Source organism: Anas acuta, chromosome 19, assembly GCF_963932015.1.
Source record: "Anas acuta chromosome 19, bAnaAcu1.1, whole genome shotgun sequence".
NCBI lineage: Eukaryota > Metazoa > Chordata > Aves > Anseriformes > Anatidae > Anas > Anas acuta.
The window spans coordinates 5,239,517-5,264,701 of record NC_088997.1 but is presented as its reverse complement, the minus strand read 5'-3'; the positions used below and the strand labels follow the sequence as shown (position 1 = coordinate 5,264,701).

General features: G+C 38.4%; 1 protein-coding gene across 1 annotated transcript; it reads left to right on the top strand.

The window, feature by feature from the left end:
- The first annotated feature begins 1,641 nt into the window (after positions 1–1,641).
- FOXN1 (forkhead box N1) lies at positions 1,642–23,382 on the top strand. The gene is made up of 8 exons (XM_068656335.1): positions 1,642–1,787; positions 3,735–4,238; positions 6,110–6,220; positions 12,070–12,197; positions 13,009–13,105; positions 18,944–19,151; positions 19,681–20,208; positions 22,065–23,382. The coding sequence occupies exons 1-8, from the start codon at positions 1,665–1,667 to the stop codon at positions 22,331–22,333; spliced, it is 1,968 nt and encodes a 655-aa protein (XP_068512436.1). The 5' UTR covers positions 1,642–1,664; the 3' UTR covers positions 22,334–23,382.
- Positions 23,383–25,185: the final 1,803 nt, after the last annotated feature.

Here is a 25,185-nt window from a genome sequence, read left to right as displayed (position 1 = left end):
TGACACTGTTTTAGTACAAGGCTGCTTTTCATTTATTATTCAGTAAAACACTTTCTCTATACAGAGGAGATTTATTGTAATATTTACATGACAATAAGACTCCTCCTTCCCTACCAGCTTCCCTGAGAGAGCAAAATAAAACTCATAAACTGAGCCTGGCAAAAATTTTGGAAGGGAATGACAATAATCATTTGGTTTTCCTGGTCCATATTGTATTAACTCTCCAAATAACCATGAGATATTCACTTTGTTTCTGACCTGAATTAAACCTTTAGCTAATGCTTTTTATCTGGTTCTGTCACAGATCCTAGTGGTAAATGTAATGGGAACAGAAAAGCTTCAGACATTATTATACTCTGCAATCAAAGCTTTTTACTTTCCCATTTTCTTATTTTCATTAATCAAATTTTCTTGAAACCAAGTGCCTCCTTTTTTTTTTCCTCTCTCTTTCTTTTTTTTTTCTTTTTGTGATCGTTTGTCAAATGTTTCTTGCAGTGCAAAAGCCATTAGGCATGAACTGTAACTGTACAAAAGCTTTTAATGAAATTCTAATGCTTAAGACCACAAATTAGGCAGTTGGGTTGAAGAATTGCAATATAAAAGAGAGGTCAGATACAGCTTTATATAACCTGCAGATAAGTGGGAAAGCTGCACTAGGAGAGCAGAAGCGTGGAACATTTACAAATATACACACATAAATATACCCAAGTTGCCAGTTTTCTCACCTGCTCCTTTCAAGATGAGCATCAGTTATAAGCACGTCTCATCAGCCTCCAGTTCAGCTACTGGGAGATGAGCCTGTGCCCAAGACGTTGATGAACTTTCACTAACATCATTTTTTCTTGATATACTCAAGGTCTCATAGTTGATTTCCAAGCCCCATTGTGCTTTCTCCCCTTGGGCTGTGTAGTCTTACTCATCGTAAATAAAGATTTCTCTTTGAACTATAAAGGCAAAATAGATTTTCCACATTTTTAAGTGATGTATCTTTGTTAACCAAACCTAATAAACCCCTTAGTTATTTACCTAACAGCCATTTAAACATGTGGCAAAGACTTTGTAAATTAACTCCTGGAGTGCCTTTTTTCCTGATTTATACACCTGAGATCTGAACCACAAACACAAGACATCTTTACAAGAGCACACACTCAGTGCATGATTATGTGCATGACATGAAAAAACGATGCGAGTTTTTCCTTTGCAGTTTTAATGTAAATTTACAGTGAACAAACACTACGAAAAAATGTTGGAGAGTTGATAGTTCATTAATGTAACAGTATCTCAATAAAGCAATATTGCTACATTTGCATAACCCCAAACCAATCAATTTTCATTAATTTATGAACTGGTCGAAAAAATATATTTAAAAAATAATATTTTAAAAAATATTTATAAAACTATTAAAATAATATTTTAATTAATAATAATCCATACAAGACTGTCACATCTTCATTGTAATTACACCTAAACAACATTTCTCTGAGAGCTAGAGAAAAAATATTAAATGTATTAGGAATGCTGCAGGTTACATTATTGTCTAGCTGGATATCTACTACTGTTTAGTTGGGTAACAAGATGGTTTCTTTTACATTTTACATTTAGGACAATATTTATTGTAATTTGATTTCATTATAACAGGATTTCTATCTGAAGTGGACTTGGTAATGGTTTCACTACTTCAAGATCAATCTAATATTAAATTTTCTGCTTCGGACACTCTGGAAAGGGACCAACAAGAAGACTTCATGAAGACACAGGGGGATTCAATATCCCCAGTTCAGCAAACTGTGAGTAAGATGGTCCAGTTCAGTTCTCTTTCCTCAGAGACACAAGCTCAGAATATTTAGTAGCTGCTATGCCAAATTCCATCATACTTAACTGGCAGCAAAGTAAGCACTGAAAGTTTTATTTCTGAAGAATAGGAATCTTATTTAGTGTTCTAAGTTGATTTTAAGCTCCATGGACTATTTCCCATTTGATCCCTAGGAACTAAAAGTAAACAGATATAACAAAAAAAAATGTTTTACTCAAGTCTTATTACATTTAAAAAAATATATTATTACTTTAAAAACAAAACAAGCAATCTAGCTAGATATTGATCCAGTAAAAATGCTACACTTAAAGTAACTTTCATCCTATTTCTACTTAAAATGTAAAAATATACACATTTTTACATTTTAAAAATATAAAATGTAAAAATATACATATATAACAATATATAATATTGTTATATTTTATATTGTTATATAAAATATATAAAATATATATATTTTTATATAAAATATAAAAAAATATAACAATTAAAAAAAATACATCAAGACATTTTGTTCATTCCCTGCCAGTGGAAAATACATTGCAGTACAGAATTCCTTCTGACTCTTTTGGAATCCAGTGATCTCTCTCCTGTTTCCTTTATATTCACCACGTTAACATTTTATAACAGAAGTACAACTAAGAATGTTGTGCTTTTGCTGCCTTACTCTGACAAATCTACGTAAACCACCCAGTTCCTTATTTTTCATCAAACAGCAAAATAACCAATGTTACATTTCTATTATGAAAGTTTCAGGTGGAGAACTGACAGCACTGCTTTTCATATAGCTGTATATAACTACTAAACATGGGCATGCTTTTTTAATTCTCATTTAACATAAAATATCAACACACGTACTGGAATTATAGAGAAGTTCATGTTGATATAAGAAGCCAGAGGTCAGATTTGCTTTCTGCAGGAATCCCTGATAGAACAAAGTTCCTAAATTAATATCTCTGACCCACAGACCCACGTGCAGATGAATGAAAAAGCTCTGCCATGTTCCACTCTGCTGACAACATTGGGTTTTATGCTAACTTCCCTTGGGGACTTCTTCAAATCGGGTTCTTCCATGAAGGCATATATTCCTTTACCTGTTCTCCCAAAACATTCGAAGAGCAAGTTGGATTTAGAGAGGGAAAGGGAAAAAGGGACTATCTGATAACCCAACTTCAGGTGTATCACAGGATATTATTACCTTTTCCCCTTCATTTTCCCCCTGAACAAAATAACCTGCTCTTGACTTAAGCATGTGTTCTCAAAAGGCATCCGAGTTGTTACTCATCCTTGATGTCAGGAAAAATATGCATAATTTCCAAGCTGAATGTGCTCAGCTTCAGGATCCAGACACTAGTCCTCGTTAAGCCTTTCTCCTCTAGATTAAAGAGCCCTTCAGTAGCTATTATTTTCTTTTTGCTAAAGTGCAAAAGGGAAGGGAGGAGATGAGACAGGAAGAAGGTTAAAATGTCTGCCTAGAGCCTGCATGTCTCAGAGAATGAGTGTGGCTATGTTAATGAAAGGAAGTGATGTAACCAGCAGCGTATCTGGCAGCTTGTAACACCATCAGAGAATGAGATCAAGCCTATTTGACTAAACTTGTATAGGACAAGATTTGCACTTATCATATTCCTGTCATTTAATCTTTCATCACTTGATCATACATCATCTTTTCTCTGAAACTGTCAGATCAACTAGTCAAAAGTTGCCTAAGACATCCTGTTTTTCCCAGATAGTTGCACAAATTAGAATTCTCAATTCTTTTATTAATTTGCCTTTGAACAGTTTTGGATATCGGGTGACCAGAAAGCCTTTTAGACCTTTCAGGGCTTCTCTGTATTTATCATCAATAATATAATTTTTAATGTACTGGAAAAATACTTGTTCATCCTAATCCTAAATAAATGCCAATAATTCTTTGCAGGATAATCCCAGTTATAACTGCCAAGCATATGAGTCGGACGGCAGGACAGAAAGGAAAAGTTCAGAGTCTTCTCACAGCCCCAGCCCTGCTTCTCCAGTCCAGGACCAGATTCATGGGAGATACCCTACAAGCCAAGGAATCCACTGTAGCAAGAACAAATTTAAAGTCTCCTTCAGCGCTGAAAAATTCAGGCGGTACAGTTACGAGGAAAGTACTGTAGGAAATTATGACAGGTTTCTCAAGAGCAGCAGAAACCCCTTTCACCCTTACAAGAGGCAGATCAGTGAAGATGTCTTCCAGGAAGCACATCAAGCCCTCCCACCAGAAGGTCCACCTTTCAAAAACGCTAGAAGCATTGACTGTTTTGAGGGTCTACCAGGATCTACGGGCCCTGACGAGTCAGAGTCATTTCCAGCTCACATTCCTAACATCTCCTCCGAACAACCATGGTGCAACAGTCTCCAGTACAGCACTCCAGGTCAAGATCACAGTTCACAAGTCATGGTCAGTATCTTGTCTACATTTGTTCTCCTGTTTTCAATGCCAAAATTATGCTTTTGGAGTTGTTTTCTTATCTCAGTGTAACTACGCAGACATTTGGTCTCTTTTGAAGTCACAAGCTGGAGTTCAGGATAGACATCTACATTTAATTGTCTAATCTCTCTGCTTTACTTGCTTTCCCTACTGAAAAAACCTTCAGAAAAATGCACAAGGGAAAGGATTTTCCAGTAGACATGAATGTTAAAAATTCAAATCCTCCCTGACAACAGGCTTATATCACTGTCAATCAATTAGCATTCACAAGGAACAAAAGTTCACAAAACTATATGTTTCAAGCACAAGGAAACGTGCATCTAGGAATGCATATAGGTTTGTTAAAGAAACCTCAGCTGACCTGCACTTTTCTTGGCATAAATAGAAGAGAATTTCTAAGACATTAATCCTACTTAAAATTAAATACAAGGTCTGTTTGTGGTACGTAGTGTGTAAAGGTATGAGGGGTAGTTCAGGTACTGGATAGAGGCAGTCCAGGGAAGCACAGAGATTCCTGAAGAGCAAGGGAAATCACACTCCACAAGTTTCTCCACAAGCTATCTTTGCTGGAATGCAAAGTTTAAAGCATATCTTTATAATATAGTGCAGATAAAAACCAGTGACTACATCTGCCAAGAGAGTGCGCTTACCAATGGCTCTAAAATGGTTGTGAGACGAAGAATTCAAGCATTACTGAAAGAAAGAGGGGTTAAAAAAAAATACTAAATGGATTAAGACAGTTTACCAGGGGACAGGGGATGTTTTCAGATTACATACCTGCAGAATGAAACTATTCAAGCTGAGGAGGAAGTTGATCTAAATCTCTTATTTCCTGGATGAATAATGTATCCTCTAGATCAGATGAGTCTAATGCAAAACCTGTAATCAGTTTATGAAATATATATATATACACATACCATTTTCTTCCCAAATTCCTGAGCTGCAAGATGCAGAGAATGTAAAGCTAGCACCACAGGTGGCCCTACACAAAGCACCTCTGACTACTCAGGAAAAGGCTAGCTACTTCTTAATGCCTCCACTAGTTCAGTTATCATGCAACTTCAAAGCTCTTAAATAGCTTATAAACTGCTGGCAAGTTGATATTTCTGGATAAAATAATCGTCTTATGGCCACCAAAATAGCATGGACAATTGTTACTACTGGATGTGGCATTTGCTTGATGCCAGGATATCAGATCAAACCCAGTATGCACCCCTACACTAAACTGTAAAATAAAAGATAATCATTATAACCCTGCTTTGAAACAGAAGGTTTGGTGCTATTTGCTCCTTGAAATAAAACGCCCATGTCCCCAGCTCTCAGAAGAGAATTCCTAGCCACATTTATTAAGTTTGGGAGGCAAACTGAAGCCAGTCCCTTAACCCATGGAGAAAGGCACTACGAAATAAATACTACACCACTTACCCTCTTCCTAATCACAAAACTCCTGTGTTAGCTTGAGTTACTGACAGCCTGCAAGATAAAATCAAGGAGTATGGAAAAGAAGGGGAGAGACACGTGCACACTCAGGAATTAAAAGTGGAGCATGCATTTTGTGTATGTGGGGGAAAAAATAAATCTGCAACTGACATTTTCTGAATTGTTTTTCTGTATGGAATTTGGACTGGGATTTCCTTTTTAAAAATCAGTAATTATATAAATGCAAGAATGTTTCTTCTTGTACTGCACTAGAGTATAAAGCAGAATCTGTGCAACACTTGCTGTGAACAAATCAAATCCAAAGAAGTAAGAAGCGTAACATATAAATTGATGGGATTACTTTATTTTAAATTGTGGTGATTTTTTTTTTTCTAATAAGGCCTTCCCTGAATATTTTCTAGCAGGATTCAGACATCAAGCTTAGGACATCCCCACTGGAAGGGCAGCCGGGTTTGTATTGCTATCAGCCTCAAGTGCAGCAGATGTATTGCCCCTCACATCCCTTCCATCAGGTGAGTACAATATGTAGAAATACATCATTTTTTTTTCCTTGCACTTTAATAGCATAGTACTTATGGTAATAATTCAAAAAGATAGGTGAGACAATACCTACTAAATTTGTATTTGTAGGTTGGTTTGTGTTCATATACGGACATTTTGTTTATGACAATGAGATCTCAAGAGAACCATACCTAAATGCATTTTAAAATGGTCAGTCAGAAAAAAAAAAGTAATTTGTAAAAATGGAACTTAGTACTGCTTATTTATATTTTCACCATTTTGCTGAAGAAAATTGGCTTTGAAAGCAGCTAATTCATTGGTATGACCACTTAATGCCACATAACTACTGGCATTTCAGGATCCCAGGGCATTTACTGTGTTCTAATTTCAGAGTAAAATATTAAATATGTAACTGTATACTTATAATTTAGACCCAACATAGAAAAACACTTCTAAGGCAATGATGCTCACTCTCTTTTTGCTTGATGGCACACAAATCTCTTTTGCAATCTTTTGACTGTTACATCATCCCCAGTGAAAGATTATTCAGCTGAAGCATAATTGAGTGCAATGCTGATGATGCATGAGAATGCACGATATGAAGGTTGTTCTTCCGTAATGTAACTATATCATTAATACTACAGACACACAGGAGTAACTGACACAATGCTTTTCTAAATGTCTTTGGAAGTCATTTGAATATGTGTCAGTTCAGATTTTCATAGCAGCACGCATGTAGAATCTTTGTAAAATCATACATGCATCTCTTAACCTTAAATGTGATGTTAGTACATATTTACAGATGCTTGTGAGTATGGTCTACTGAGCTTGAAAGATTTGACATACAGGGCGTGTATATATTACAAAAAATAATTTTCATCACTCTTACATGTCTTAAAATCTGTTTCTTTATATATAAACATAGATGATGTTCCATGCATTGATATTTTCCTCTTTCGTGCTCAAGTAGTGTACAAAACTTTGTAACCCTGTAATGTACAAAAGTTTCTTTAAGAAAGATGTTTGGGAAGATAAAAGCATGCTTGAAACACCCTATTTAAAAAAAATAAAATTGTTAAGGTGAAATTAAGGTAATGACTATTTTTCAGAAAGAAAGGTGGAAATAACTACCAGAACTCACATATATATACACCAAACTCATATATATATAACTTTTGAATATAAAAGCTCACACTTGAGTTAGGACTCCTCAGATCCCACTGACTGATGACTGATATTGTGGGATCAATTGTTCCATCTCATCCAACTTGTTCAAGAAACATAAAAAACATGACTAGCAGAGCAGTGATGTAAAACCATAGAAAGAAAACAGAACAAAACAAAACAAAAAGATTACTGTGGGATATTTCATTGGGATTGTTAATTCATATGGTGCTGCCAGCCTGAGTCATTGAAATACTAATCATACCATTCACCCCAAGGATTTAGTTCCCAATGAAGAAATATATATATCTGTATGGTTGTTTTTGACGTGATTTTCTTTATGAGAAAATTTAAGTAATGTCTGCATACAGATGCTGAATGACTGTAAAGAACAAGAATGGCCAAATGTAGGACTTTATGACCACTGATAAAAGTAAATTACCCATCACAGATAACTTCTTCAGAATTATATTTTTTAGAGTTTTGTAAAACATTGCTAAGGAAGAATGAAATTACTCCATACACCAGTAATGGTATTCCACGTTTATTAAGCTGTGTCTCATGCTTGTAAATCCCCTGCCTGTCTACTGAAATTTAAAGGGAGGTGTCTCATTGTTATAAGACAAACACTAACAGAGAAATAGAGTAAGACTGAGTAACTGTATCAGTCACTGGACAAAGACCTTGGGGGACTTAAGACCCTTCTGAACATCAGAGAGTCCAAGCCTTCAGCAGGATGGCATGGCAAGGCAGCTCAGCAAGCCCTCTCAAATCCTGGAACTATTTCTTCCTGCTCCCTCAGCCTTGGACAGCCTCACTCCACTAACTGGACCTTGCATTTAAATCAGATTAACAACTCCGGGGCACAGAGGTTCTCTTCAGCTATGTGTTTGTACAACACTTTGCACAAGGGCAGAGCAATGTGCACAGGGCATCCAGATAGTGCTGAAGTTCAAATAGTTTCCATATAAAGGGCTTTTTATATCCACTGCTCTCCTTGGGTAACCTTGCAAAGCTCTGGAAGTGTACAGAAGCTTAAATAGATGTGGGGAAGCTAGAGAATAACCTCACTTCTGTCTTTTTCCCTTTGTCTGGCTTTCCATTAGCCAGAATTTACCTTTTTTTTTTTTCCCCGTAATATTTGGCAAAGGTATCTATCTTTTAAATTCTTATCAGCACCACCATAATTAAATTACTTTTTTCTGGTTAGCGTAGGACTTCATAGAAGTCATAAAAGGTAATAACAAAAATCAAACCAGAATAAAAAGAAAGGTGATGTTACGCTACCATCCTAATTTACAAATTGATTGATTTGACTATTACTGTTTTAGAGGAAATGGGTCCCAGATGAAGGATTAACTTGCCACAAAAGCTCTGCTGCAATTATAAACCAGCTCCCCACTGGGACCGCAGCACAGACGTTATGAATGTGCCACAGCACCATACATCTCGCAGGCAGTATAAATGTCATTTTTGTGCACATTTTAGCTCCAGTTACCTTGTTAATTCATTTGAATATTTTTAATTCCTTTACTCATTCTGAAATGAGCACCCTCCCCCTGTCACTGCCGTTTTGACACCAGTACTCTTACTGCCCATGGGGGTTAAGCACATCCAAAAAGCCCTCAATGATACAGCTGAAACATCCTCTGGGAGCAAGACACAACAAGCACTGCACCAGAGGAAAGTCCTCCATCCACCTGCAGCTTGGCACTGGGACAGATCTCTCACAGGCAGCAGGTTTCTGTTAGGCTTTCCAGTATTTGTGCTTCCTTGTGTTACTATAGTAAAAGCACAGCAACATATTGTACCACTCAGAGGGGAAAAATGAGAGGTATGAGCTGCCAAAATCATAACAGGCAGAATTGCCGTCCGTGTGCCGTAATCAGATCGTAGGAAACGAACAGTGATGTAAGAGTGAGAAGAAATGAAATAATATATTTTGCATGAAGCAGCTCCACTATTAATACTTTACATTTCAATGAGAATGGAACAGAGCGATTTAAATCAGGAGGGAGCGAAGCTCAGGAGAATGGGCCCCCTAGCCTGAAGTGAAGGATGTTCAAACTATGCCTCTCTTTTCATTAGAGGGATGAGAGAGGTGGATTCCTTCATTAATTTTGTCCAAATGATAAAATGGCCTCACCTTCCCTTTGCTGGACACAACATGAAGGGTGACTCAGATGAAAAATTACTTCTTATTGACCTGAAAGAAATAGCAGACACTCACTGAAGTCACCTACCCACCCACCATAAAACACTGACACCTTTCATGCCAGTTGTGCGACTGTAAAACCAGCTCAAGCCTGTCATACCAGACCATTCCCCAGCCTCTGTTCCCTCAAAAAGGAGTAATGAATCCCATAAAACAGAAATAATCCTTAAAACGCCCAGATCTTGTTTTGGTGACAACATCACAACCAGCCCCATCTTAGTGGCCTTTCCTTTCAAAGAGCCACTAAACCAATAAAATCAGAGTTATTGCATGAATTGTCCAGTTTTTTACTCCAGTGAAAAATCTGCACACAACGCAACAAAGCAGGCAGCACCGAGCTGCACGTGGTAATTAGTTTGTAGCTGCTCTGGAGCCTGCACTTCTGCCCGGTATTTAGCTTAACGTGGCAGGACATGATTAATTCTGAATGTCTCATTTCTTTCACCCTCTTCACTGTAGCAAACAAATTAACGCATTCGGTAAGTTTTTCCACATTCCATTTCAGGCAGTTGAATGTTAAAAAAGATAAAAGCAAGCAGGCAAAAAAAAAAAATCAATAAAATAAAATAAAAAATAAAATTACTGAGAAACTGAAATAAATTATTCAAAATCCAGAATAAAGAAAAACTATGAACATCTTGTAAGCACGTGGTAACCTCACAAGCTTTTTAAGGGGATGAAGACCAAGAGCAACAGAAGCTGTTGGTCTGAAAATAGGAATGGCTGTAGGAAACTAAGGATACGTAGAAACTAATTACCAAGAAAATATTCCTGACAACTCTGGAAAGCTACCTTACAGTCTTTCAGAGGAACCATAAAAAAAATCATGACACAGGACTTCTAGAGGTGAGCAGCAAAACACCAGAGCATGGCTCAGCAACCTTTGAGTACTAGCGAAGGCACGCAAGCAGATTTTTAATAGCGTGTGACATGATTCCTAATTTTGGCCGTGCCCTAGCCCTGGCATCTGGAAAGATTCATCTGTAAGAGGCAGAAATTCCTCTCACTCCGAGTTCAGTGGGAGCCTTTCCCTCAGCGAGAGCCAACTGATGGTATCTGCCCTTAGCGGGGCAGTGCTTCTTTGTTCTTGAAAGTTGCTCGCCAGCAAGTTTAAACTGCAATTGGGAAAAGAAAAATACGTGACCAGCTGCGGCGATGGAAAACTGAGAGCAAACCTGCAGAAACTCTGATGCAATCAGGACTATCTATATGGAATATCTGCCCCATTCTACCTATTTTTTGAATTGCACATATTTCTATCATGGCAATCGTATAAAGACATAACTAAAGCTGGCCTAAAGAGCTGGACATGCTTAGAGACCTCTGGAAGAGACAGCTTTGCATTCTGCTGCTCGTCCCTAGGGATGGGGTGAGGGCAGCATAAACGCTATCTCCTTTTAGGTGCCCTGTTCATTCTCTTTAGGTTTCTGACATAGAAAGTGGAGAAACATAAAGTGCTTGAGGTGGTGGTTAACAGGACTTAAGGCCTCTTGGAGGAGTCTTTTTCTTGTCGTTGATTATGAAGGGATCCTACAGAGCAGCCTCACAGCCTCAGCACAAGTCAGGCAACACGAGAACCCGTCTGGGCTCCCGGAGGCAGGGAAGGAAGAAATGTCTCATCAGCCACTCTCCTGACCCAGGGAATGACATTACTAACTTATTCCATAATACATTCATTTTAATACATATTCTGATGCCCTTCGTGAACAAAAGCTTTTGTTGTTGTTGTTTGGTGGTTTGTTTTTGTTGTTTTTTTTACTGTCTTGCCTGATAGTAGCAAACAGAATGGATGCTTTGGGATGCTTTTCTGGATTTTGGCCTTGGTGTATCCCTCTCCAGCTAAAAAAACAGCACAGAAACAAACTAGGCTCAGGCAAAACTTTTCTGCTGCTTCTTACACTTTCAGTGGCTTTACTTAGGTATATTTTTCTATGATGCACATTGTTCAAAGTAGCTTGTTCTTTCCTTTTTATTTGTATAAATAAAATTACAGCATTAATTTATTTGTCCACATAGAGCAATGTTTTGGGGGAGGCTGAGCAGGTTAAGATACTTCACCTAGAATAGGGATAGCTGATGGGGGATCTAAAAAAATTATGCATTATTTGGAAACAATAGGTAGGGTGCAATGACTCCCATTCTTCACAAGAACTCAGAAGCATAACAGGCAATAATAAAAGCAAGTACTTTTTCTACACACTTCAACACAGAACACACTTGAACAGGGTCTGGTAGCAGCCAACATCCCAGGCAGTTTCTTTTCATACACACCGTTTCTTCCACTTCTTAAGCATTAACTAATAACTTTAATGTTTTTCAATATCATGCTAGAAAGACTTTAGGTCTGCCATTGCAAAACAGCTATTAAACGTAGGCGGAGGACAAGATCCTCGGAATTACAGTTGAATGTTGTTAGTAATAAAGAAATATATTGAGAACTTGTTGCTAAGCCAAGCTACATCTCTTTTCTTGTACCATCAGTATCCCTCTGGAGGCAGCTATCCCGTGACCTACATTACTTCTTCACACTACCCGTACCAAAGAATTGCTCCTCAAAGCAGTCAAGAATCCCAGCAGCCTCTATTTCCCAAACCCATCTACTCCTACAGGTAATAAAATATTTTTTCAAGTCCTAGTATTACAGGAAATATACTGTTTACCCGTGGCATATTTCCAGCATAATTTGCAACAACATGCTTACTCCTATTTGTCTTGTTCCCAGTGTGCTCTGTCCTGTTTGCATGAATCACAAGATGTTCCAGACTCTGGGGCCAAAGCAGAGGGAAATGAAATGCTGTAAAGCATGTGAACAGTCTTGATCACCCACAGAAAAGCTAGACGTTTCTCTAATACAAAATCTTAGGTTTTGCAAATTTCATCAGCGCAAAACTAATCATGCTTAGCTTTAATACAGGTCCTGGAAAAGACACCTATTTTTTCCCCATTTTCTAGGGTAAGGAAATGCCTGGAGAACATATCAGATATGCTAGTTACCACGTAGGTTTAGCCCCCAAATGGCAGACTAGTGAAGAAGATTAGACAAATGTTAATTATACCGTCTGTCATTGTCAGTCTGATACTCCCTGTGTGCCCTGTATCAATTTAAAGCGTTCAAGCACAACCATAAAAAAAAAAAAAATGCACACTGCCAGGATTTAAAGGTTGTTGTCTTGATTCCACTTCCTAATACTTTATTTGAAACTCAGGTTGGACCTTCTACCTCGACAATTAACTCTAAAAGTTATGCAACGTAAGGAGATTGCTTGTAAACAGCTAAGTGGAAACTTTAAGCATCATCCCTATTCATGCTGTGACAGTGAAAGCCGCAGTAATTACAAGCACTGAAAAACATTGCCTTTCTTTCTGCTTCTGAACAGGCAAGCAGAACAGGTTTAAATACTTTTCTTTCTCTCCCTAAAGCATCCTGATCTTCATGGCACTCAAGAACAGCAAGACAGGGAGTTTGCCAGTCAGTGAGATTTACAATTTCATGACAGAACACTTTCCTTACTTTAAGGTGAGTTCTGCATTTACGGGGGGGGGGAGAAAAATCTCTCGCTCACTCTCACTGTCTGTAAGCTTCCCTGGTATCAGAGGGATAATGGGGGGGATTCAAGACAGGAAAAGACTATTTCTTACTAGATGAGTATCAAAACAACTATACGCCTCTATGATCATAGCCTACCCAGCATTTTATTCTATGCCTAGGCAGAATATACGTAGTATGTGGTAATATCTAACACAAAAGGATACTGAGAACCATCCCAGCTTTGAGCTTGCGTAGATAACAAGTGGCCATTCCTCACTAACAACTCATAAAAAGGATAAATAATTTCAAAAACAACATCCATCCCTTCCTCTCAGATCTCAAATACAGGCAGAACTGGTCTTGTGGCTTCCTCTGCCATTAATAGCACCTCCGGACTCACGTGGAAGCAGAGGTTCAAGGTTATCTTGCTCTGTTCTGGAACTGGGATATCCATCTTAGGCAACTTCATCACTTGTACACACCGTACAAAGAAAACTATAACGTGTGATAAATGGTACTAAGCTCATAATTACACTGTGATGCTGGTGAAGGTATGGGTGTATGGTTTGCACCGGGTGCTATTGAAATTTAAATCCGTGCTCTAAGAGAAAATGGCTTCTTGCACATGGAAGGTGAGTGGAAAGAGATGAGTCAGCACACGATCCCAGAGCAGAAGGATTACAGTTACATTGCTAAAAGAGCTATAATTGAATTGTCAGCTGCTGCTCAACACAGAGCTTTCTTCTTGCCGATTCTCCAAAAACACCTCACTAAGAGTCCAGACCAAGTGACCTACAATTGCGAGCAAGACCCAAAACCAAAAATTAACCAACGTGAGTCTGTCTGGTTTCCTATTTCAAATAAACATGCAGCAATTCAAATGGATTTAATGCAACTACAGAAAGGCAATTCTAACATTTGTATCAAGAAAAGAGTACGAAGAATAATCTGATACAATTTTGCAATGGTTTTGGATCCTAACTGAGGATAAAGAATGCCTTCAAAACAAATAAAAACGAACATGTCGGTAATCAGAGAACAAGAAAACACATTATCATGATGGATGAACTGTTAGGTTTCATTACCCTTCTGTACTCCCAGAACCCCAGCTTTCCTAGCTACCCTAATCACTAGCTACCCTATTATTTATAACAAGCAAGAAAAGGGAACAGAAAAAGAGAGCCCTACCATCCTAATTCAAGAAATATCCCACGACAACTCCACTAGTTACAATCCATGGAATAAATCTGAAGCACTCAATTTTATTTTTTAAGTCACAGGAACACAAATGATTTTTAGGCTAAACACACATTATCATCAATACTTAATTTTGTGTAAGTGGGGAAGGGAAGATGGGTAGAATGGCACATGGCAAGAGAAAGATTTTTATTTCAGCCCTAAAATATTAATTCCGTTTTCCATGCATTTACCAATAGTTGCAGGAAATACTAATAACACAGAGGAAAATAAATTGTGAATTGTGAAAAAGGTCCTGGGCCACCACATCATGAAACTGGTATTTTGCAGAATTATGTTTCTTAGCATACGGCACAAATTATACAATCTAAAGCAAAGTAACAATTCTTATCTGATTACTTTTTTTCTAGAAAGAACATAAATAAGTTTCAGGCACACAGGTGGTAATACTAAGAATAAGTTTTGGAGGCATAACAGCATAGCCACATTTATTCATCAGACCAAACTGCAATTAATTCTCCTTTGCCTTACAATACATCTGATTAATAAAATTAATCAGCTTGCAAAGCAAATGCTGCTGCTGCCAATGTGCACAGAGTATACCTGAGACTGTAACTCTGCCGGGTGTCATCTTCCTGGTCCTGAAGTTAAGGACATTGTGAAACGGTAGAAATATTCAGGAGACGTGCATCCTTTCCTCAACTACACACTGTGTGCAAGTATTGTATATTGTTTATATGGGGATGCTTCCAAATATCACATGTAGAGGTACATGTTCATCCGTCTGTGTGTATACATATGCTCACTTGTGCCTTACTTTCCCTACAGCTTTAAATAACTGTTTTATGGCTAATCTAAACCTTGCTCTTCTTAATTATCAAAACCTGCCTGTTCCACTGGAAGCGTTCTTTTGCAGATCCTCATGTATTTTTCTTAAATCATTTAAAAGTCAATGAGAATGAGGTTAGTGCCTTCACAGGCACTGTAGGAAAAGAATGGTGCAGGGGTTATTACTGGAACATCCAGTATTTTGCAACAGTATTATTTTTGCATTTTACTTACAAATTCAGACAAATGATTGAATAGTTTCATCCCAAACATCCTTAAAATAAGCACAGAAAATATGTTTATAAGGACTAAACCCAATCTACTTCTGGTCTTTACAACAGCCCATGGAATTACCAGTGTATGGCAAAAGCTAACATTCTCTATCCTCCCTTTTTTTGGGGAAAGTTCGGAAAGATGAAGTAATGTAAAAATCAGCAAGGGACATTTTGTTGCTTATACTATAACTCACCAAATAGCAGGATTCAATGGGGGAGGGGAAGCAATTTAAGTAGGAGAGAAACAGAGTACAAGTGTACATCGAATCTTGCTGGGAGACATTAGATGATACAAGCCTAGTCAAATTAACTCGTATTCGCTGCCGCAGCAAATTTAGTTTCTATGATGCAACAATCTCATTTCTAGTTGAAACAGAACAATCCAACTCCTACGTCCTTAAAAAAAAAAAAATCTACACAGCTGAAGTTGAATTACTCTTTGATGTACCTCTCCCTTCTCTTGAGACCTAGATTTAAAGAGAAAGGGTTTTGCAAGATCACTGAACTCTTTAAACTTCAAGAGGCGGTCAGGATCAATGGGTCTGCACAATAATATTTTTTTTGCTTGTCATCCTTTTTTTTCTTTGTAGTGATTAGTGAGTCTAACACAAAGCTTTAATCTTGTTAATTGGAGTTATTGCCAGTGGTCCAAGAGGTTAGGGAGGTCTGTGGTCGGACAGATGTACAGCAGCAAGTATTCTCCTGCACTGTCAAATTCCTTCTTCCCTACTACTCGGAACGCAACAACGGCAAAAACAAGCTATAGGAAGGGATCCCAACTGTACGAGAGCAACTTCAGAAGCCAGAGCTCAGTTCATTAAGAGAGAATCGAATGTTAACTTAAAAAAAAAAAAAAAACAAAAAACTGGTGGCAGAGCAGTAACAGGAGCACGCTGCTGGAGCGTTCCTTCAGGGCCCGGCTAGGTAAACAGCTATTTTTCTCTGCTCAGCAATACCACATTTAATGCAAGAACCTGTTCAACTCTTGGCACTAGTCTCCAGAATAAATCCGTGTACTTTTTGCTTTTACATTTCTAAAACTACCTCACAATTTACACCCCCACACATTCTGAAAAGCTCTGAGAAACACACGCCACTCCCGTCTTCTCTAGGGCTTAGCAGAAACACTAATTATCCCGTCTAGATACAGAGGGATCTGCAGCCTCACACACATCAAGAAACATGAATATTCCTCCAGGTTAGTTCATTCAGCATCTAAGTGCACATTTTACCTAGAAAGTTTTATTTACTTTTGGAACTGGCAGAAAATAGCTTGAATATGACCTGCAAGGGAGAAACACTGATGAGCATCTTTGGTGTTACCCTGTGGCAGAAGCGTTGGTTTTGGTATTTTTGTTGGTTTGTTTTTAAAAATAGAAATGCAGGTCGTCTCGCCTATGGGGCTGGCTAACAAAATAGTGAAATGCTGACATCAGGTGGGCCAAAAGGAATTGTGCTGTTATGAAAGGAAAATACTTTCTGCTTTAGTTAACATCATGTTTGCAACTTTCACAACCGATCAATATTTTTAATGAAGAAAGCATTATCCTTGACCCTCAGATTCCTCAGTTGGGCTATTAACTCTTTATTCCATGAGACAGACCTTCACAACAAACTAGGAAAGACCACGTTTTACTTTTATAAATACATATAAATAATTATGACGTATTTTGCATCCATGAATAAGGACCAATAGTGAGTATCACTTAGGCAACTTCACATGCCTTTGAGAGCTTTTAAACTTCTTTTAATTCATATGACACACAGGTAAGGTAGACTGGTTTTGCTTTTCTTTTTTGAAAAGAAGTATCCAAAACTGGTTATAAAAAAACAGAAAAAGAAAAAAAGCCTCACATAACACCTGTACTGAAGATCATTCTTTGTAATCTAATGAGCTCTAAAGTCATTCTCACTAGAGATTTCCTCTCTCACCTCTGCAAATGTCATTTGACCAACACAGGAAAACTAATTTAAAATAAAATAAAATGAAATCCTGATCTTACAATGACAGGGAAAGAAGTCTAGCTGAACCAGCAGTTGCAGCTGTTACAATGGAGCTGGGCTTCTCAGATTGATGATTCCTACCATTATGTGGCAAGTCATTTTTCCTGCTCCCTTTTTCTTTATGATTATACTGCAGCAGCAATGAGCTAAGGCAGTCCTGCTCACATGTGCAACCAACAGCATTGTACAGCGCCTACCAAAAGAAAAGCAAGGAAGTGACACATCAGGAATTTGCTGTACAAATCTTTAGATACGAATCAGCACACCAATTTACAAAGCCTAAACACGATGGGCAGTATCTTTTGGCTGCATGACTAAGTAAACAGAAAGGAGTTAAATCAAACAAACAAAGCTCCATAAAAACTTACATGCAATAAAATATTACAGTGCCATTTCTTCAAGATCAATTTTAACAGGCATTTCCCACCAGAATCCGAGCATGACCTTTTTCTGAGTGTTTCCCTCATATTCTCTTCAGCAATATTATTTTCAGTTCTTTTACAAGCAATAAGGAAAAAAAAAAAAAGGAAAAATCAAAAACAAATGGGAAAAAAAAAATGTAAGCCAATTTACTTAATGACCAAGAGTCTCAAACTTTAAAGTTAGATAAGAGAAATCTTTTAAAAATGTTATCTTATTGAAAATAGAGAAAAAAAATATTTAAAAAGTACATCAACAGATAATTATGAGACAAAACTATTTCTAAAATCTATCATATACATATGTATATCTCTGTATAAAACCAAGAAAAAAAGGAGGAAGACTTTTTGGCCCTAAGTTGTGTTCTTTTTTCCATTCTTCTAATTGAAGGCAAAACTGCCCTCAGAGTAAGGAGGGAATTTTGTTTATACCTCATTAATTAGCAAACACCTAAATAAGAATGGAGGAATAATTTGAATGAGGCTTATATGTACTGTACAGTTTAAAGAGCCTTCCAGCTTTAACTACTGAGTTAAAAATAAATGTAAAGCAAAAAGATCCAGTGATCAGATGTAGAAACCTGTATCTCATCTGTAGGGCTTGCAATTATACCATTTGGTGATATAATTGGCCAGCATACAACATTACACCTACAGCAGCAGGGTAAAATTCTTTCAAAGTTTGCCTGGACACTTAATTTGAGTCCAAGTAGCATGTAATCCCTCAATTATGTGTTTGAAATTTTTCCACCTGTTCCAAAACAGATTTAGAATACAGATTTCCTGTTACTTCACAGTTCTAGAATATAGTTCCTTACACTCTTAATTCCTGCGATTTGCAAATTCACTCTTAAAACTCCAGCAGCCCCTCTGAAAAGGCCAACCTTCGTGCTTACATCGATTACTGTTTTACCAGATTCCTCCCTTCCTGCACAACGTGACTCTAACATTTCTTGTGGCTTCCTTCTAACAAACTTTATATTGTGGAAAGTAAAAATCTAATCAGCATTTCTTATAGTCTCAACCGTCAAAATGGAGAAATATATTTGGGATTATTTTTTTTTCCTTGAAATTCCATTCTTAGATTGGATTTGTTTTTCCAGACAGCTCCAGATGGCTGGAAGAATTCTGTGCGCCACAACTTATCTTTGAACAAATGCTTTGAGAAAGTTGAAAACAAGACAGGCAATTCTTCTCGGAAAGGCTGTTTGTGGGCTCTGAATCCAGCCAAAATTGATAAGATGCAGGAGGAGCTTCAGAAATGGAAGAGGAAAGACCCAGTTGCTGTAAGGAAGAGTATGGCAAAGCCAGGTCAGTAATGTATTAGCGTGGTAGTTCTCCAACAGGGGTCCCCAGAACTTTCCCCTGCAATATGCACCAAGCTGTATAACGGAATTTACGCATAATTTAGGAAAATATTTAAGAATTTTTCCATAACGTAAATTTTAAAAAGCAGAATTAAATAAGACCTGGTTTTGCAGGAGTACTTCTAAATAGGCCCCAAAAGCACAACTTTATCACTACAATGAGAAAAAAAAATCTCTCTTCATCCTGAAGTTTAGTGAGATGTCAAAACAACCCTGCAATAATTACTACAGAACAAAAATTGAAACTAACTGATAAATATGCAATCTTTAAACAGGGAAATACAATCTACTAAATACGCACATAGCACTGACAATTTAGAAAAACGTTTCAGGCTTTTGGCATTCGCATTGCAAGGCTTGCACTGTTGTTTGCCATTCCACTCCTCTGAAATCCCAGCTGTGAACCGTGAAGATGAAGGCTGTGCTAGAAATTAAGCTGTGGATTTTTTTCCCCCCCCTCCCTTGTTTTGCAGAAGAGCTTGACACGCTGATAGGCGACAAAAGCGAAAAGCTGAGGTCTTCTATCATGTCCTGCAGCCCAACCGCTGTTGGGAGCGCATCCCTTTCCCGGCAGATGGCAGTCCAACCCCACTCCTTAGGCGAGCCCTCTCTTTCCTCCGGTGTACCACCACCTCTCCATCCCATCCACACTCCTGGAGCCCTGCACGTCAAAAACCCAGTACCCAGCCTGCTGGGAGGGCAGCAAACCGCCTGCTACACCTCACCACCGGGCTTCCCTCCCATGTCCAGCACGCTCATGCAGCAGACGCCCGAGCACCAGCCGCTGTTTCCTTCTGGAGAGGCTCCCAACGAAGCCAGAAGCCAGCCTGGCATCAGCCAGGACTCCCCGCTGCCAGCACAGACACCCCCGGCATGTGGCATGAAGGTGCTGGCGGAGCAGAGCGCGGCCAGGACGGTGCATGACCCGCTCCTGCAAGAAGGGGACCTCAGCACCGACATCGATGCTCTCAACCCGTCCCTCACCGACTTCGACCTCCAAGGTGGGCATCCAAGGTACTCCCACGGCCTAGGCTCGGCCTTTGCACATCACAGCCCACCCCGTACAATTCCATCTGCCCCCTTCCTTTTTTAAATGCATCCCACGTTAACGCAAACACCAGCAAAAATAAGATTTGCTTGGCTTTTTGAACTCCTTGTGCACGCCGCAAGCTCCACCTCACTAGGTTACATTATTCTGTGCAATATGGGATTTTGTGTCATGTCTTCAAAAAGTTTCCCAAGACAGCTACAGATTTACATCCAGGGTTTACAAAAACAAAAACAAAAAACTCTTCTTACTCTTGCCAAAGATTGCTGATATTATATATCGCAATACATTTGGAATCTTCTTTGTCAATATTGATTCAAAGCCTTCCCATATCTTGCTAAAAAGAGTGCTGTACTCCCTCACAGGCTTCCCAGGCACCCACATGATCTATGCACTGAATAATTATGTTTTCTGAGGTGTTCTTAAATACTTAATCGTGCAATGCTGACACCAAAATTCCCAGTATTAAATAACTGAATCGTCTTGAATAGATAGGATTTTGTACATAGTTTTCCATACAAGAAAAATAATCAAAAATACCAAGTTTACACATTTATATATATAAACACACAAAATAAAAATTGTGGCCTCCAAACGAGCAGCTGTTGCAGCATCAAAAAGCACGCAAGGTTTGCCTTCCTGCACGGACAAACACTGTTACACAAAGCAGCCTAAAAGACAGGGCAAAAGATGCAATTTTAATAATCCACAGCACTCAGCAAATGCAATTACCTTGCCATTGTACAGTCACAAACATTCCGCAATCCTGCCATGCCCAGATTGCTTTACCAGGATTAACAATGCAATTTTTTTGAATCCTTTGCCACTTCCTCTTTCAGGCAGCCAGGTCTCACATTCCATTCATTTCTCTTAATCTCTGCCCATTTTATTCAGTTTAACACGCTTGTTTGTAGTGGGAGTATTCCTCATGCTTCACAAACGTGATATGATTCCATCTTCCCTCTGTACTTGCCTTTTTCTTAAGTTATTTACCTTTATCTATGCTTTTTTTTTTTCCCCCTTTCTTTCTTTCTTTACCAAATTACCAAACTCAAATCAAAGGTTCTAAACTTGCTCACTGGGAGGAAAATCATTACACACAAAAAAAAAAAAAAATCAAGTTTTTTCAAGCAAAAAAGTTTTATCCCACTTGATAGCCTGCAGAAGACAGGCATAACCTTGGAGCAGCAGTATCCCTGCCAGCACCCCCCAAAAAAACCTTCAGAGAGGGACATGGGAAATGCAGCCCTCCTGCAGCACTGTCTTTGGTGCTGTCACTGAGACAGGCATGTTCAATGGAAAGTCAGAAAATATTTTGGCATAATTCAGGGAAAAAAAAAAAAAAATGAGTATTTCAGATCTTTTGATTCCTCAGGTCACTTGCGTGGCCACTAACTTAGTCTGCAACCCAGAGAAAGCTGTGCCATAAGCATATGAGAAGCCCAGCAGTATTATTTGCAGATTTATCTTCAGTAGTTTACAAAGATTACAGAGGTGACTTCCCCTTTCTTGGTGCTTTTTTCAACTAGAAGTTATACTTCAGTACGGATGTATTTGCAACAGAACCTTGCCAATTATCAACAGAAATAATTTTCTTAAATTAACACTGCTTTCCCCAAGATTTAAATTTATAATGGCGACAAATAATAACTCGCTAAACCATCTTTCCCCTTTCTCAATCACAAGTGATTAAAAGTACATACACATACAGCACACACAACTGCATAATTGCGGATTTCTCACGTGAAACCATGTTTCAAAAAGGCATGCGTAAAGAAAGTTGAACCGATCCTTTTTGTTTTGTCACAGGAAACCTTTGGGAGGAGCTGAAAGATGACAGTCTAGCCGTGGATCCCCTAGTTCTCATTTCATCATCCCCATCGTCTTCCCAGTGTTTCCCTTCTCACTGCCAGATGGAGAACGGCGGCAGCAGCAACATCACCATGCAAAACGGAACTCCGCACAGCAACTTGCCTGACCTACAGCTCACCACCCTTTACTCTGCCTTCATGGAGTTGGATACAGTGTCTCCTGCCTACCTAAGTAATTCTGGATCCAAACCTATAGCACTGATGTGAACCACACGCCTAGTTATCATTATTTTTGTCCAGATGCAGCCCTAACCATCACACACACACAATTTATGTCAGCTACAAGTGCTGAAACCGTGGCCATCGGAATAAGAGTGATCTTTTTCCAGAACTCACCTGCAGGATATGTAGCTTTACTTTAATAACTTCTACAAACAGATATAAAAAAATATATATATAAAAAAATAAATTAAAAAATGGAAAAGAACTATTTAAAGATAATGTTGTTACCACTGTATTGGTCAACACCATTTTATCAAGCCACTCATCTTCTGCATCCTCCTGAAACAAGTGACTATAAGAAGAAAACTAATGATTTTCAGATATTTTTATGAAAGCTGCTTGCAAATGAACACTGAAGTCAAGGGAAATGATAATCTAACTTATTTGCTGAAGCCAATGATGTCAACAACATCTGCTACAGACCACCACAAAAAAAAATAAAAAAATAAAAAATAAAAAAATCCACACACTGAAACATTTACAGTCCCCCTGAAAGAATTTCTGGGTTTTGATAAACAAGAACATAACCTGAAAATTCTGCAAGTATTAGAAGACAGAGGACTAGCTGCTGACAGACTAAAACAAAGCAACAAATATACTTTAGTGAAAAATCTAAGTTTTACTGTGTTTTAAAATAAATTTAAAACTTTTTTTTTAATAAAAAAAGAACAAAACAATGTAATAGATTTTTTACTTGGCTGCTAATTATTCATGTTAATTCCTCTACTTTTACCCAGCTGAACAGTAAGATGAATTATTCAACCATTAAATCAAGATTATTTTTATATTACTAGTATCATTTTTCAAAAAGACAGAGAACATAATTGTTGCAGCTAGCCAAATCCGGAGAGCATCTCTATTTTAGCATCCAGTTGACATCTGAAACATCCACCAGGGTTTATGATGATGCTGATGAGCCCTTGCTTTAGCATAGCACACTCCTCCTACTGTGAACTAAACTGGGGTTTTTCAGTAGCCATTTTCTCAGGAACACTCTTCTCTCTCAACTTATCATAAAGCTGCTGCTTGTGACCTTACAGAATTGTTTTGTATTGCACATGAAGACAAAGCAATTTGGAGCAGGAACCTTTAACACTAAGGAATATAGTCTACAAAGCAAATAAATAGGAAAGTACGCTTTCTTGGATCTCTGTTCATGCACTGTGGAAACACAGGTGAAACTAAGCAGGTTAAAATTTGAGTCAGACAAGGTCGCTTATGCTGCAGGAAAAAAAAAAAAAAAAAAAAAGTAGCAAGGGACTGTAATGAAAAGCACAGGCGAGGTAGAAAGAACAGTGAGACAGTAGTAATGAAATAAGCACACACAGGTCTGGCTAGCCTGCCTTCTCAGCAAGGTGGGAGGTGGGATTAATGCCACTTGAGACTGCAGCCAAGCTCAGGTTCAAATCTACACCCTCAGCTGTGTTTACTAGCCCAAGCTTAAAGCAAAAGCAGATTATGGGCAGACAGGTAGAGAAGACCTCTGAAGAATGTGTGTGATGTAACTTCATAATCCCTTACACAGCTATTAGGAAAGCCACACTTGATGTGAGCCCCTCTTGCTCCTGCAACCAGAATATACAGAGTGAGAAATGCAGTCAAGCTTGCCAAGCACTTCTGTGAGGAAAAACAGCAGGGACACAGCCATACAAACATAAGCTAGGAGAATCAATTCTTGACATTCACATCACTAGAAACATGCAGATTAAATGACAAGCCTAAAGCACACACTATGTAAAGTTGCTGAACGTTATATTCAGCATAATTTAAAAGTTACCGAGTCACAAATAAATATGTATCAGGCACAAGCTTAACGAGCAATAATACTATGCTAGATACCTTTTAGGAAAAAGAAAAAAAGGAACCAAACAAACATATATTCTAATGTAACCATGCACTGAGGGAAGCAAAACCAAACAGCCCGCCCCACACTCCAGTAGCAGCAGGCTGCTGTACCCCCTGCCGGCTCTGCAACACATAGTTATTACTCCTTGAAATATGCCAGAATCAATCCTAAGCCTTCCAGAAAGGGAGTTGACAGGGTAAAAAAACAGCACTTGCCTAGACTAAATGAATAAAAGATCTTAAGAAAGATGTTTGATTGTCCAGCTTACAAGGAACCATGGAAAATGTGCCAAATCCTACCTATTTCTTGAGCTTCATTGGAACCTTGACAACTGTTTTCAACGTCCATTCAGCTCCACAGCTCTTTCCTTGGCAACTTGGGGCTGGAAGCAGAGCCTAGCACTAATAGGAACACATTGAATGCACCTGGTTATGTAAGTGGCCATAGTTTGTGTATCTTTGTCAGAAAAACAGGAGCTAAAGTAACAAATGCATCCGGAATACATAGACCACGATTCTGTAACAGGCAATAAAGTTTTCCAGGCTTAAAAATAGCCATATATATTTGGTACATAATGTTACCTACGAGTATTAGATTGTTTGGCTTGTGCTGAGAGACTGATTTCCACAACTCTGTGCACGTGTATGCTGCCTGCCCGGCTCATTGAGCACAGCCGTGCCAGCACCCTGCACACCTGGGGTGAAACCACAGCCCAGACCTTCCCCAGCTGCAGAGACACAGCCACTCAAATTCAGGGAACAGCCACACTGCTGTCAGTGGGAATTCCAAAAATAGCTACTTACACCCTTAAGGACTTTTAAAGGATACGACTGTCTCCATTTATAGGTCCTGCACTGCAAACACTGGTAAGGTGGTACACAGATCAACATTTTCAGAGGCCTAAGGGAGTGAAACGTTCAGTTGTTAACGACTTTGTAGCACCACACGCATCAAATTCCTGTTAGCCCATATTAAAATCCTTATAATGATG

Excerpts from the sequence above, each read along its gene's own strand:
- FOXN1 (XM_068656335.1), top strand. The coding sequence starts at position 1,665 with ATGGTTTCACTACTTCAAGATCAATCTAATATTAAATTTTCTGCTTCG. Across the intron at positions 4,239-6,109 it reads ATCACAGTTCACAAGTCATG|CAGGATTCAGACATCAAGCT; the intron begins GTCAGTATCTTG and ends AATATTTTCTAG. Across the intron at positions 13,106-18,943 it reads AACACTTTCCTTACTTTAAG|ACAGCTCCAGATGGCTGGAA; the intron begins GTGAGTTCTGCA and ends TTGTTTTTCCAG.